The following is a 12772-nucleotide window of genomic DNA, read 5'->3' as shown; positions in this document are numbered from 1 at the left end:
TGCCCAGCTTGGGACACCAGTATGAGACAATCTGGAATGGGTTCAGAGAAGAGCATCAGGAATGATCAGGAGACAAGGAACTAGATCCTTTAAGGAGAGATGGGGTGGGGTTTATATACCATTTAAAAAGGACAACAGAGGTGAAGGACGGGATATAACATTTTCAAGTACCTACAGAGTCATAGGTAACGTTGCCAGAAGCTGTTCTCCATGATTCCAGAGGATAGAACAAAGAAGAATCATTTTAGTACTGAAAGACAGAGGTCAACAGAATGTGAGGAAAAACTTGCTAACAAGAAGAGCAGGGGGATGGGAGGGGTCCCCTTCACTGGATGTGTCCCGTTGGAGTCTTGAAAACTATGGGGGTGCTTTCATTTTCATTTGGATTCCTTCGCTGAGCAGGGAAGTCAACTCACAGCTTAAATGATCTCTTGCAATTCTATAATTCTATTATTATTCTAGTTTTAGTGATTGGATATCATAATGTTGCTACTGTACCGTATTTCTGAAAAGTGATGTTCAAGTACTGTGAACAAAACACATAGATGGAGTGTTTATTAATCACTATGGTAGCCTTCACCATTTTATTCCATTGGAATTTTATATGAATCTATGTCCGTTTATCCAGGAGCCATCCGCAATATATTCTTCATATATTTATTTACTCTGTCTATTTTTGGATTTAAAGTTAGGATCTTTTAATTAAGCAACAGCATGGAGAATAAGAGATGTAACTAAGGAGATATTTTAAAACCTTAAATCTTTGCAGCCTGTAATGAATCACTCCTTGTTAGATATATACGATCATTGCAATGGTGATAGCGTCGGTAGACAACTAAAATTCTGCGGCTGGCCTGAGGAACCAGATATTAAGGGTGATAATCACCGTCAAAGAAAGAAGGCAACAATACTTTTTTCTTGAAAGAATAAAAGTATTAAGTCCTAAATTCGAAGAGTTTTACCAGCAAAGGACCGTCACCCCGAGTCCAAAGTTAATGAATGAATGTGTTACTTGGGATAATTCAAGCGGCTTTTATAGCGAGACCCCCGTTCGGGGACAGTTGCCTTTCTCGCCACGCCGCCCCAGAGCCCCCCAAGAGTGGCCTGGCCCCCTTCTGCGGCCCCGCACTCGAAAGAGGAGGTTTTAATTTACACGAAAACGCCAAACATTTCCAAGGCGAAGACGCGCGAAGCTGGGAGCCGCTCCGCTTCTGCCCGCTTTTCCCCCGCCCGCCGCCGCCCCCGCGCCGGGCGCCGCCACGAGCGCAAAGGCCGGGTGCCCCTGCCCCGTTTCCGCCGGGACCGGGCGCGCTCCGCAGCCCGGGCGCCAACCGGGGGGCGCTTTGTGGCACCCAAAAAGCACAAAGTGGCGGTGACCGGAGCCATGTCTGGCCGGCGGAGAGCAGCGTCCGCGAACGCACCAATCAGGGCGCAGCTCCGCCCCTATAAATAGCAGGCAGCTCCTTTGCCTCACTTCAGACTTTACTTTTCGGCTCCGAGCGACTCCACGCGAGCGATCCGCTGCCCCGAGAGCGCCCGCCGGCCGACGCGAGAAAGGAAGGAACGAAGGGAGGGAGAGAGAGACCATGTCCGAGACGGCGCCCGAAGCCCCCGCGGCCGCTGCGCCGGCAGCCAAGGCGCCGGCCAAGAAGGCCAAGAAGCCCGCGGGCGCCGCCAAGCCGCGCAAGGCGTCCGGGCCCAGCGTCACCGAGCTGCTGACCAAGGCGGTGGCCGCCTCGAAGGAGCGCAACGGCGTGTCCCTGGCCGCGCTGAAGAAGGCGCTGGCGGCGGCCGGCTACGACGTGGAGAAGAACAACAGCCGCATCAAGCTGGGGCTGAAGAGCCTGGTGGGCAAGGGCACGCTGGTGCAGACCAAAGGCACGGGCGCCTCGGGCTCCTTCAAGCTCAACAAGAAGCAGCAGGAAGGCAAGGACAAGGTGGTCAAGAAGAAGCCGGCCGTCAAGAGCAAGAAGCCCGCCGCCAAGAAGCCGGCCAGCGCCGCCAAGAAGCCCAAGAAGCCCGCCGCCAAGAAGAGCCCCAAGAAGGCTGTCAAGAAGCCGGCCGCGGGCGCCAAGAAGGCGGCGAAGAGCCCCAAGAAGGCCAAGCCGGCCAAGCCCAAGAAGGCGGTCAAGAGCCCCGCCAAGGCCAAGGCGGTGAAGGCGAAGGCAAAGGCGGCCAAGCCCAAGACGCCCAAGGCGAAGGTGGCCAAGCCCAAGAAGACGGCGGCCAAGAAGAAGTGAAGCAGCTTCTGTGACTGTTTTGATCCCAAAGGCTCTTTTAAGAGCCACCCACGTTTTCATTTGAAAAGGGCTGACTTGCATTATTTGATTCCAGGCGCTCACTGTGCTTAAAGTCAACCCTCTTTTCAATGGGGGAACACTCAAGTACATCTTGAAGTGCCTGCCTGAAATCCTTGCACGAGGGAAGCTCTTAGGCTTTCCCAAAGTCTCAGCTGTTTTGGGTGGAGGCGCTGGCGGCTGAAGCGTGCGTGCGTGCGTGCGTGGGTGGGTGGGGGATCTTCCTTGTAGCTCTTACCTTGCAATCCACCCTAGCGACTGGCTTCCCAAACCATAGGTGAGTTTAAAAACCCTGGGCGGCCTCATGTACTCTAAGCGTTGGACAGGGAATGCACAAATAGGATGCTTAGTGAAAGGGGGTAAATACCCAGAAAATCACTAAAACGAATGAATATAGACGTCGTGCACATATATTGCAACCCTTGCAATTTCTGAAATTTCTGATTGGTTGAGAACCATGATTTATTAAAAAAAAATAACCCGGGCTGCACGGGGATTGGGCGGTGACTTCATTTTCAACCAATCAGGGCAGGTTTGGTGACTGCGCACAGTGATGACCTAATTGCCATGCTGCTTTCCCCGATACTTAGTTACAACGTAGGAAGGCGTGTGAAAGTGATTGGTGCCGATATGAGTACCCTAATTTTGGGAGCAGATCATGAGACACATTTTTAATAGTGTAGCTATCCAAGTAAATGCCATCAATCATTCCACATGAGGACTATTCATGTCTCGAGACAAAATGAGGCATCCTTAAGTCAAGGGAAGAAGAAATGCGTATTAAACATCACTGAAGAACTGTTTCATGTCACAAAGAATGGATTTTTTTTGCGAGGTTGTTTTTTAAAAGAAAAAAAAGGCATGCGCCCTTGCACCGAAATCAAATCGAGTATTGAGAGCAAAAAGAAATAATAGACAATAAATGTTTCTGCTAGAATGTTGCTAAAATCTTCCTTGGTAAACGGCTTTGTTACAATTGTTGCAAATCATGGCTCAGAATTTTCTGAGGTGCATTCAATTTCAAAAATATTTTTGTATCCCTTTTTTAAAGAAAATATACCAAATTGTATATGAAGCTACAGTACTTTGTAAGAGTAAAAAGAAAAGTTGCGCCTTTGTAAATGAAAAATCTGATTGGTCACATTCCAGTTCCTGATTGATTTATTGATGGAAAAGCCCGCCTCCTTTGATTTATATACTTAAGGAGGTTGGGCCGAAAGCGGTGCACGCCCCCCTCTTGAAGTTCTCACTCAGGTCGGAAAAAGTGCTATATAAATGTTGCTCTCGCGCTCTCGTGGTTAGGTCGTATTCTGTTTCGGTTACGGATTGGTACTGCTGATTTTTACCATGTCTGGTCGCGGGAAAGGAGGTAAAGGTCTTGGGAAAGGCGGCGCCAAGAGGCACCGTAAAGTGCTTCGTGATAATATCCAAGGTATTACTAAGCCTGCTATCCGCCGTTTGGCTCGCCGCGGAGGCGTGAAGCGTATTTCAGGCTTGATTTACGAAGAGACTCGCGGCGTATTGAAGGTCTTTTTGGAGAACGTCATTCGGGATGCCGTGACCTACACCGAACACGCGAAGCGAAAGACCGTGACTGCGATGGACGTTGTGTATGCTTTGAAACGCCAAGGTCGTACTCTGTACGGTTTTGGTGGATAAGCTTGTAAAACTCATTGTAATAACTAATGTAAAAGGCCCTTATCAGGGCCACCCACACATTCGTGGAAAGAGCTGTGTTCGCTTGTGAATATAAGTTTAAATGTTAAATGTTTTCGTTTGTGCGTGTAAATTTAAGTGTAAAGTACTCGGAGGAACATTGCCATCATGGACTGGCTCTTCTCTTACAAAAAATCAGAAGTCTGGGGTTGATCGGGAAACTCCCTTGGAGGAACATTGTAACTTAATAGTTGATACAAGCTATTTGAAAGAAGTTGACACAATCTGAAACTGTTATAACAATGTTCTGTCCATTCATACCTTGTAGCGCTTTAAGAAAATAAGGCAGCTCCTTTAAAAATCAACCTGTTTTCAGGAATCTTAATAAGGAGAAGAAAAAAAAAAAGGTGAGCGAGACCTCTGTCCTGCCCCGCGAGTCTCAAGAGAAACACGAATGGCTCAACTGATTTGGCGCCGTTTTTCTGGGCTGTTCTGCTGGTTCTCATTTCATGCCATATTTTCAATAGCCTGGTTCCCCCTTGTTTCTGCCATTAAAGGTACCTGCTCTCACATTTTCTAGCCGGTATTTTCGCCTGTCTCCCCTCTCACCCCCCACTTGTATGCTAATAGCGGGAAAATGGAAGGATATGATTAGGAACACATCAAAGTAAAACACGCGGGGACTTATGCCGCGGAAATGCAGCGTGAGAAGTTTAAATTCATGGCACCGATTGGGCAAAGTGTTGATGCAATAAGGAGCGTGCGATTAATTGTCCTTTCTCGCGGTTCTTGATTCTGAAGAGAGTCCCATCTTTGAGCTTGGTGGAAAACCTGCTGTCTTAAAAGTGGAAGAAAGGTTTTATTAATAGGCTGTATTCACCTAACCTGTCAACTCATGATTTGCTTCACTGTGATTTACCCAATAAACTATCTATAGAGGAGAATATGTGTATAATAAACTATAATTAGCTGAGCTGGTACAGTATGCTTTTAGTTAACGGAGCTGTTCTTCATAATTAACCCACCTGGATTGCATATTCTATCTGTTGTATATTCTAGCCTAACAGCAGTAGCCAAAATTACACATTTTAGCCTAGCAGCCACAGAATCTTGTGTAACTCATTTGGTTCATAAGGTAAATTAAACCTGGCTGTTTTGGGCAAAAGGTTTTAAATGACTTTTTGTAACTAAGCAGCTTGAACTGCTTCCCATAGGATTATGCTTTTAGTGAATCTCAGAATGCTAGTAAAGTTTCAGGAATCACATCCAGATGATGCAAAACACGGAGTGGGAAGGGGAGAGAGAAAGAGTGTGTGTGTGTTTTGCTCTGTCCCACACTCAGGAGCTCAGCAGGGCCAGAGTTTGTAAGGACTTGGATAGGAGATCACCAGCAAATCCCAGGATTTTAGGGAAATTAGGCTAGACTGGGAAGCTGAAAACATGTCTCCGAAAAAGGCAGTGGCAAAGCACATTCATCCTGCTGCCAAGAATACTGATATCCATGACTTAACTGTGTCTTTCCTTTTCTATTAAGCAAATAAAATTTACACCTATGTTAGCCTGGATGTGAAACGAAGTTCTTAAAACAGTAAGCTTGAAGCCTGAGTTTCTTATTATTATTGAACAGGTGAAGAATACTGAGCCCAAGAAATAATTTATTGGTACAGGCAACTTAGTTATAAGAATGGTGTATTAAATGAAAATCAACAGTGTATTTTCTGCCTTCTTTGCTTTTTGTCACACTTTCTTTCCATTATTCCAATTGCCTCACAAAACAACTGGAAAGTAACAGTGGAATACCGTTCTTAAGCAATCTGCAAAAATATTTCAATAGATGTTTTAGAAACGTTATTCCCAGTAGATTTTTTAAAAAGTGTTATCCCTTTATTAATTTTAAATTTTATAACAATACATGTTCAATAGGTAAATTGTAGGAGGCTCGCAACGGTGCATGTCGCTAATTTAAATGCTCCACATAATTTAATTTTTAAAAGAAAAAAAAAGAGCGCCAAAATCGCCCATAGCTTTGAATATTATTTGCTGTATTCTGATTGGAAGTTTAGTTCCGCACTGGTCATTCATTGGACGTAGGAACAATACGGTTAGTTTTTAAAAAATCTCCCAACCGTTTTCATTCTGGTCGGACGCTGTGCAATATAAACCGAGCGATTCGGCTGCCTTACAGCACTTGTTTTGTTGCAGGGGAGCCAGTTAGCGTTTGTAGAAAAACATGTCTGGACGCGGGAAAGGTGGGAAAGGGCTCGGAAAAGGGGGCGCTAAGAGGCACCGTAAGGTGCTTCGCGATAACATTCAAGGCATTACCAAGCCCGCTATTCGTCGTTTGGCCCGCCGTGGGGGAGTAAAGCGTATTTCTGGCTTGATTTATGAAGAGACTCGGGGCGTCTTGAAGGTCTTCCTAGAAAACGTCATTCGGGATGCCGTGACCTACACCGAGCATGCAAAGCGAAAGACCGTGACTGCGATGGACGTTGTGTATGCTCTGAAGCGCCAAGGTCGTACTCTGTATGGCTTCGGAGGCTAGAAAGCTGAATTACAGAATATAAAACCCAAAGGCCCTTTTCAGGGCCGCCAATTCTGTCAGAAAAAGAGCTGAGTCCTGGTGCATGCTGTTTTTGTCACATGAGAACTTGATTGGTAAAACGCTCAAGCCTTAACTGCAGAGTCCTTTGTGTGTATGTTTGCTTTCAACTGATTGCTAGTGACTGTCCAGAATGGTCCCTGCAGTTTTCTTAACCAAGATGTTTGGAAATGGTTTGCTACTGCCTTCCTCTCAATAGGCTTGAGAGAAAGTGACTGGGCTGAGGTCACCCTGCTGTTCAAGGCACAGCTCATAGTGTGGTTTGTAGCTGAGAGCTTTAACTGCTGCATCAAACAGGCTCTCCTTCATCAGTAACCCAGGAAAAATATTCATAAAACTGAAGCAACTGAAGAACAAATACTTGTGGATTTGCATAAGAAACAAGATGTAAGCACTATATCAAAGGTATGGTGTAACTTTTTGAAAAAGGATATTTCCAACTAGTGTAACGCAGTTCTACTTTCAAAAGTTTTGTTGAATTCAGTGGGAATTGCTCTGGAATAAGAATTGCAGTCCTAATTCAGTGGGTCTAATCTGAAAAATGTTTTAAAAAATCAATACCGTACTGTTCTCATAAACTGAACAATAACATTGCAAAGGATTCCTTCTGTTTTTGTTAAATTTATGTGCATTGAATAGCTTGATTTTTGCTTTCATTGATGACTGATGAAAACAGGAGAAAGGTAAATGTTTAAACTCTGTTGATGGACCAAGGTCACAGATGGGACCAGTTCTGCTCCAGAGCTGAGAAGGCAAATGGAATCATCCTCTTCCTTTGGGAATTACAATATAGGCATTGACTTTTGGTCATGTTTTTTCACTATCACATTTTGACCAGTTCTGGAGAATGTTTAAGCTTTTCTGTTACTGTAATTTGATTGGTATAGAGTTCATGCTTTATTCCAGGATCAGATTTACTTTTAATAAAAGTATAACTCAGGTGTTGCTGATTTTTTTTTTCCCCCCCTCATGGACACATTCTCTTTTAATCAGGCTTTGGAGTGTTTTTGTCACAAGGATTTAGTAGTTAATTTGTTGAATGCATTAAAACTCTCACTGCAATAACCTCATGCTTCTTTAAGACCATTCTGCTAATTATATCTGCTAAACAGATTGCTAATCCTTCCTCCACATAGCAAAAAAGGCAGAGGTTGAACTTTTCATCTTTCCCCAGTCTGGTTCACTGCAGATGAGCCAGATGTTTTGGAATTTTACCTCCATCACTAAATCTACAGATGGAAGGGAAATAAGGAAGTTGAAATCCAATATATCTGGAAGGAAATAACCTAGGGAAATCGTACATGCGCTTATACAGGAAATATGTTGTAATTTGTGCTTGTGAAGTTTTAAACTACAGATGGAACAAAGATCCCTTCTTTCCAAGTTTGGGCCAAAACCAGCCATAGAGCAGCCATATTCAGGAGCAATACAAAATTTTGCTGACGTTTCCTGAGAACAAAGGAATATTACAGTATAGTCTCCCAGTTTGTGATTTCCTAGAGACAGTGTTGCAATTAGCAAAGATCTAGTTTGACCCACTCCCCATTTTGAGTGCAGGCTATGTGGGGGAAAGAAATGTTTATGTTCTAAGAAAAATGGCCTTAGCAAAAAGAAGTTCAGATAAAAATGCATATGATATACTGAGGAACTCTGCTTCGGGTATTTACAAAGTAAAAGGAAGCCATGGAGCAGTTATCAGATCTTTCCATTACAGAGAATTCACAATGGCTGGAATTTCATCGTTTTCATAAAATCCTGGGCAGACTACAAGACCCTCTGGATTTAGTATTTCCATTATATTGTATACTGTATGGACGGAATCGCCATCTCCTCTTAGCATCCGAGGAACGCGGACGATGGGGAGACAGACCGAAGCCTGTAGTCAGTTAAGCCAGAGAACCGCGATTGGCTACTGCAAGAGGAAAAGAGACCAATCAGAGTTGTGCTGCCATTGACCAATCATGGTAGAGGCCGGGATATTCAAACAAGGTTAATAGCATCATTGCCACTCTCAGCCAATAGGACGAGGGGACGCTGCCTATAAATACCCACCAGTTCGGCCACCGAATTCATACATCCGAACTTTTGGAGAGTGAAGTCGTGTTGTTTGAAGGATGGCCAGGACCAAGCAGACGGCTCGGAAGTCCACTGGTGGTAAAGCGCCACGGAAGCAACTCGCTACTAAGGCAGCTCGCAAAAGCGCACCCGCCACCGGGGGCGTGAAAAAACCTCACCGTTACCGTCCCGGCACCGTGGCTCTCCGGGAGATCCGGCGCTATCAGAAGTCCACAGAGCTGTTGATTCGCAAACTACCTTTCCAGCGCTTGGTGCGTGAGATTGCTCAGGATTTCAAGACCGACCTGCGTTTCCAGAGTTCAGCTGTGATGGCTCTGCAGGAGGCCAGCGAGGCTTACTTGGTGGGGCTTTTTGAAGATACTAACCTCTGCGCCATCCATGCCAAGCGAGTCACCATCATGCCCAAAGACATCCAGCTGGCTCGCCGTATTCGCGGCGAGCGAGCTTAAGACTTTCACCTCGGAGACTTCGTTATCACCCCAAAGGCTCTTTTAAGAGCCACCTACTCTTTCATTTCAAAAGAGCCTGGTCGTTACTATCTTACGTTATTTTTTTCGTGTGTTTTCACTCCTGGGAACTGCCTGGACAAGAAGTCCCTGGCGACGTTCAGTGGTTTCCCATGGTCTCTTCCTAGGGTTGAGACTACAGACGTGACTAAACTTAGTCTCCTTTCTAAACTAGGTCTCACGCTTGTAAAACAGTAAGCCCATGGGACTGGCAGCAAGGACTATTGGGGAGCTTTTAATGTTAAGTCTGTATTGTGGAGCTTTGCATGTCAGGCCTAATGTTAATGTGTCACTGTCATGGAGAAGTGTACCTCGGGAAGGAAACCAGCCCTTTTCAACTGAAAGAGTGGGTGGCTCTTAAAAGAGCCTTTGGGATTAAAAGTCACAGAAGCTGCTTCACTTCTTCTTAGCCGCCGTCTTCTTGGGCTTGGCCACCTTCGCCTTGGGCGTCTTGGGCTTGGCCGCCTTCGTTTTGGCCTTGGCAGGGCTCTTAGCCGCCTTCGTGGGCTTGGCCGGCTTGGCCTTCTTGGGGCTCTTCGCCGCCTTCTTGGCGCCCGCGGCCGGCTTCTTGACAGCCTTCTTGGGGCTCTTCTTGGCGGCGGGCTTCTTGGGCTTCTTGGCGGCGCTGGCCGGCTTCTTGGCGGCGGGCTTCTTGCTCTTGACGGCCGGCTTCTTCTTGACCACCTTGTCCTTGCCTTCCTGCTGCTTCTTGTTGAGCTTGAAGGAGCCCGAGGCGCCCGTGCCTTTGGTCTGCACCAGCGTGCCCTTGCCCACCAGGCTCTTCAGCCCCAGCTTGATGCGGCTGTTGTTCTTCTCCACGTCGTAGCCGGCCGCCGCCAGCGCCTTCTTCAGCGCGGCCAGGGACACGCCGTTGCGCTCCTTCGAGGCGGCCACCGCCTTGGTCAGCAGCTCGGTGACGCTGGGCCCGGACGCCTTGCGCGGCTTGGCGGCGCCCGCGGGCTTCTTGGCCTTCTTGGCCGGCGCCTTGGCTGCCGGCGCAGCGGCCGCGGGGGCTTCGGGCGCCGTCTCGGACATGGTCTCTCTCTCCCTCCCTTCGTTCCTTCCTTTCTCGCGTCGGCCGGCGGGCGCTCTCGGGGCAGCGGATCGCTCGCGTGGAGTCGCTCGGAGCCGAAAAGTAAAGTCTGAAGTGAGGCAAAGGAGCTGCCTGCTATTTATAGGGGCGGAGCTGCGCCCTGATTGGTGCGTTCGCGGACGCTGCTCTCCGCCGGCCAGACATGGCTCCGGTCACCGCCACTTTGTGCTTTTTGGGTGCCACAAAAGCGCCCCCCGGTTGGCGCCCGGGCTGCGGAGCGCGCCCGGTCCCGGCGGAAACGGGGCAGGGGCACCCGGCCTTTGCGCTCGTGGCGGCGCCCGGCGCGGGGGCGGCGGCGGGCGGGGGAAAAGCGGGCAGAAGCGGAGCGGCTCCCAGCTTCGCGCGTCTTCGCCTTGGAAATGTTTGGCGTTTTCGTGTAAATTAAAACCTCCTCTTTCGAGTGCGGGGCCGCAGAAGGGGGCCAGGCCACTCTTGGGGGGCTCTGGGGCGGCGTGGCGAGAAAGGCAACTGTCCCCGAACGGGGGTCTCGCTATAAAAGCCGCTTGAATTATCCCAAGTAACACATTCATTCATTAACTTTGGACTCGGGGTGACGGTCCTTTGCTGGTAAAACTCTTCGAATTTAGGACTTAATACTTTTATTCTTTCAAGAAATTATCGGTAGCAATCGATTACAATTGCGAGATCCCTAACCGTTGATAGTATTTTAAAAACGATTTCTTTTTTTCTTGTTGACTGGAGGGTCTATGTCAGTTCAATTTGGTTTAACTCTGAGAAGTAGGAAGTGTTTCATTGATGTAGCTTTCTTTTTAGTTCTACCTTTTAAAATTCCTCCATCCTACAATGGTTCAGGTTTTTGTTATAGATTTGTACTGGGAATTGAAGCTGAATGGCATATAGAATAATTGCCTTTGAGTAGCTCATAACAGTGGAGGATGGGAGTAATTGGAAGTTAACCAAGTTTATCTGAGTTCTTAACCTGGAAGTCTTTGGAATGATTGGACATCATCTCCCATAATTACCCTAAGAACATAAGCAGTGCCTGCTGGATCGGACCCCTGGCCCATCTAGTCCAGTGGTCTGTTCTCATAGTGGCCGACCAACTGCACAAGGAAGCCCACCGGTCCCCCAGCAGAGGGTCTTCAGAGGCAACCCCACTGTCCTCAAAGCTAGTAGCCATTGATCCCAGATCAGATATAAGAATATTAGTTCTTGGATTCATGATGAAGGGACCCAGTCAAGCATACAAAAAAACTGTAGAAACAGAGGAAGAATTTAAATATACGTGGACATCAGAGTCAAAGAAGTGATCCATAATTTTAATTACCAAATCAGTTATAATGTTTCTAATATTTCCTTTTGTTGTGCCGCAGAGTCCTACCGGCATTCATCTCTTCCTATGTCGCTCCTTGGCCTTTAGCATCTCATGACTGAGATTGATTCAGAAAGAATGCCATATAAGATGTGTTCTATACTCTTCTCTACGTATTGTAGGCTAAATTCAGCCAATGCTATTTGGATTTCAACTAGGGGAAATTAAATTTGGTTTCAGTGAAACAACTGTTCTTTAAAAATGCAACCTTGCACATCACAAGTCAAGCTGCAAATGAGATCATTCTGTTATTGTAGGCAGAATGCCAACTATGGTACCCAAGTTAAACACATTTTCCATTATAACAGTGGAATATGGAGGAAACAAGTGACTTTGGGCTAGTCACTGTCTCTCAACCCACCTTATTTTACAGGGTTGTTGCAGAGACTATCCATAGGGACCCCCACCAAGTATACTGCCTTTTGCTACTTGAGGAAAGCCAAGAAATTTTTATTACTATTATGATTACTACTACTGCAACTAAAGTTGTGGGATTCAGTTAGAGATAGCAACCCTGCTGGTCATTATCAGTTTCTCTCCCTACCATCCATAGATATCCTATTCCTTTATAACTGTCCATTCCTTTTGAGGGCAACTCAAAAGAAAAGATCAAGAGAACTTTAATATCATTCCTGAAATGCATGTAACATCACATGGAGTGACTTCACAGTTTAGCTTTTGAACATGTTTATTTATATAGTTGACAGGAAGAGAAACAGTTGGGAAGGGCTGATTTATCCCTTTCCTTGCTGAATATGGAATCAAGGAGCAGAGAAGTCTGTTCATTGGCTTTTTGGCTGCTCCCTTCTTGGTGCAAAAATTATATAGCCTAGCAGCTTGACTTGAACTCCTATCAGCACTAGCCAGCATGGTCAAAGGCAATGAATTGCGGGAATTGTAGTTCAGACCATTTAGATAGTCCTAAGATGCTTACCTCTGATTGACAATTATATATATTATTATATATTACATTACAATTATATATAAATAGTCTTACTATGAACCTACATCTACTGTCACAGGTAGACTCTCTTGCCAAGACACTTGAGAGCCTGAAGGGTGGAAACACTGAGACCAAGATAACGGGATCATTGTAGGTCTAGAACTGCACTATGGTGCATGGGTGCTCTTTAAGGAAAGCCAGAAATATTTCCTACCAGCAAATAAAAGCTTCCCTTGGAAAGTGTCTCCTGTTCCTTTATCTTTTTATTG

At 46.3% G+C, this 12772-nt stretch overlaps 5 protein-coding genes across 5 annotated transcripts; 4 read left to right on the top strand and 1 right to left on the bottom strand.

Moving 5' to 3' along the window:
- Window positions 1-1496: 1496 nt before the first annotated feature.
- Window positions 1497-2243, top strand: LOC148215701 (histone H1.2-like). The gene has a single exon (XM_088142640.1). The coding sequence runs from the start codon at window positions 1587-1589 to the stop codon at window positions 2238-2240; it is 654 nt and encodes a 217-aa protein (XP_087998766.1). The 5' UTR covers window positions 1497-1586; the 3' UTR covers window positions 2241-2243.
- A 1385-nt stretch (window positions 2244-3628) lies between these two features.
- LOC103052890 (histone H4) lies at window positions 3629-4064 on the top strand. The gene has a single exon (XM_025177413.2). It carries the CDS (start codon window positions 3645-3647, stop codon window positions 3954-3956), a length of 312 nt encoding a protein of 103 aa, XP_025033181.1. The 5' UTR covers window positions 3629-3644; the 3' UTR covers window positions 3957-4064.
- Window positions 4065-5947: 1883 nt separating this feature from the next.
- LOC103052656 (histone H4) lies at window positions 5948-7670 on the top strand. The gene has a single exon (XM_025177414.2). The coding sequence runs from the start codon at window positions 6184-6186 to the stop codon at window positions 6493-6495; it is 312 nt and encodes a 103-aa protein (XP_025033182.1). The 5' UTR covers window positions 5948-6183; the 3' UTR covers window positions 6496-7670.
- A 577-nt stretch (window positions 7671-8247) lies between these two features.
- On the top strand, window positions 8248-9405 carry LOC112543189 (histone H3). The gene has a single exon (XM_025177411.1). It carries the CDS (start codon window positions 8667-8669, stop codon window positions 9075-9077), a length of 411 nt encoding a protein of 136 aa, XP_025033179.1. The 5' UTR covers window positions 8248-8666; the 3' UTR covers window positions 9078-9405.
- A 67-nt stretch (window positions 9406-9472) lies between these two features.
- LOC103053111 (histone H1.10-like) lies at window positions 9473-10259 on the bottom strand. Its single transcript, XM_007445029.4, has one exon. The coding sequence runs from the start codon at window positions 10167-10169 to the stop codon at window positions 9531-9533; it is 639 nt and encodes a 212-aa protein (XP_007445091.2). The 5' UTR covers window positions 10170-10259; the 3' UTR covers window positions 9473-9530.
- Window positions 10260-12772: the final 2513 nt, after the last annotated feature.

Source organism: Python bivittatus, unplaced genomic scaffold (assembly GCF_059951505.1).
Source record: "Python bivittatus isolate LINGU-HERP-01145 unplaced genomic scaffold, Pbiv_v1 ctg000440_np1212, whole genome shotgun sequence".
NCBI classification, from domain to species: Eukaryota; Metazoa; Chordata; class Lepidosauria; order Squamata; family Pythonidae; genus Python; species Python bivittatus.
This window is presented reverse-complemented; position numbering and strand designations above follow the sequence as displayed.

Excerpts from the sequence above, each read along its gene's own strand:
- LOC103052656 (XM_025177414.2), top strand. The coding sequence starts at position 6,184 with ATGTCTGGACGCGGGAAAGGTGGGAAAGGGCTCGGAAAAGGGGGCGCT.
- LOC148215701 (XM_088142640.1), top strand. The coding sequence starts at position 1,587 with ATGTCCGAGACGGCGCCCGAAGCCCCCGCGGCCGCTGCGCCGGCAGCC.
- LOC103052890 (XM_025177413.2), top strand. The coding sequence starts at position 3,645 with ATGTCTGGTCGCGGGAAAGGAGGTAAAGGTCTTGGGAAAGGCGGCGCC.
- LOC103053111 (XM_007445029.4), bottom strand. The coding sequence starts at position 10,169 with ATGTCCGAGACGGCGCCCGAAGCCCCCGCGGCCGCTGCGCCGGCAGCC.
- LOC112543189 (XM_025177411.1), top strand. The coding sequence starts at position 8,667 with ATGGCCAGGACCAAGCAGACGGCTCGGAAGTCCACTGGTGGTAAAGCG.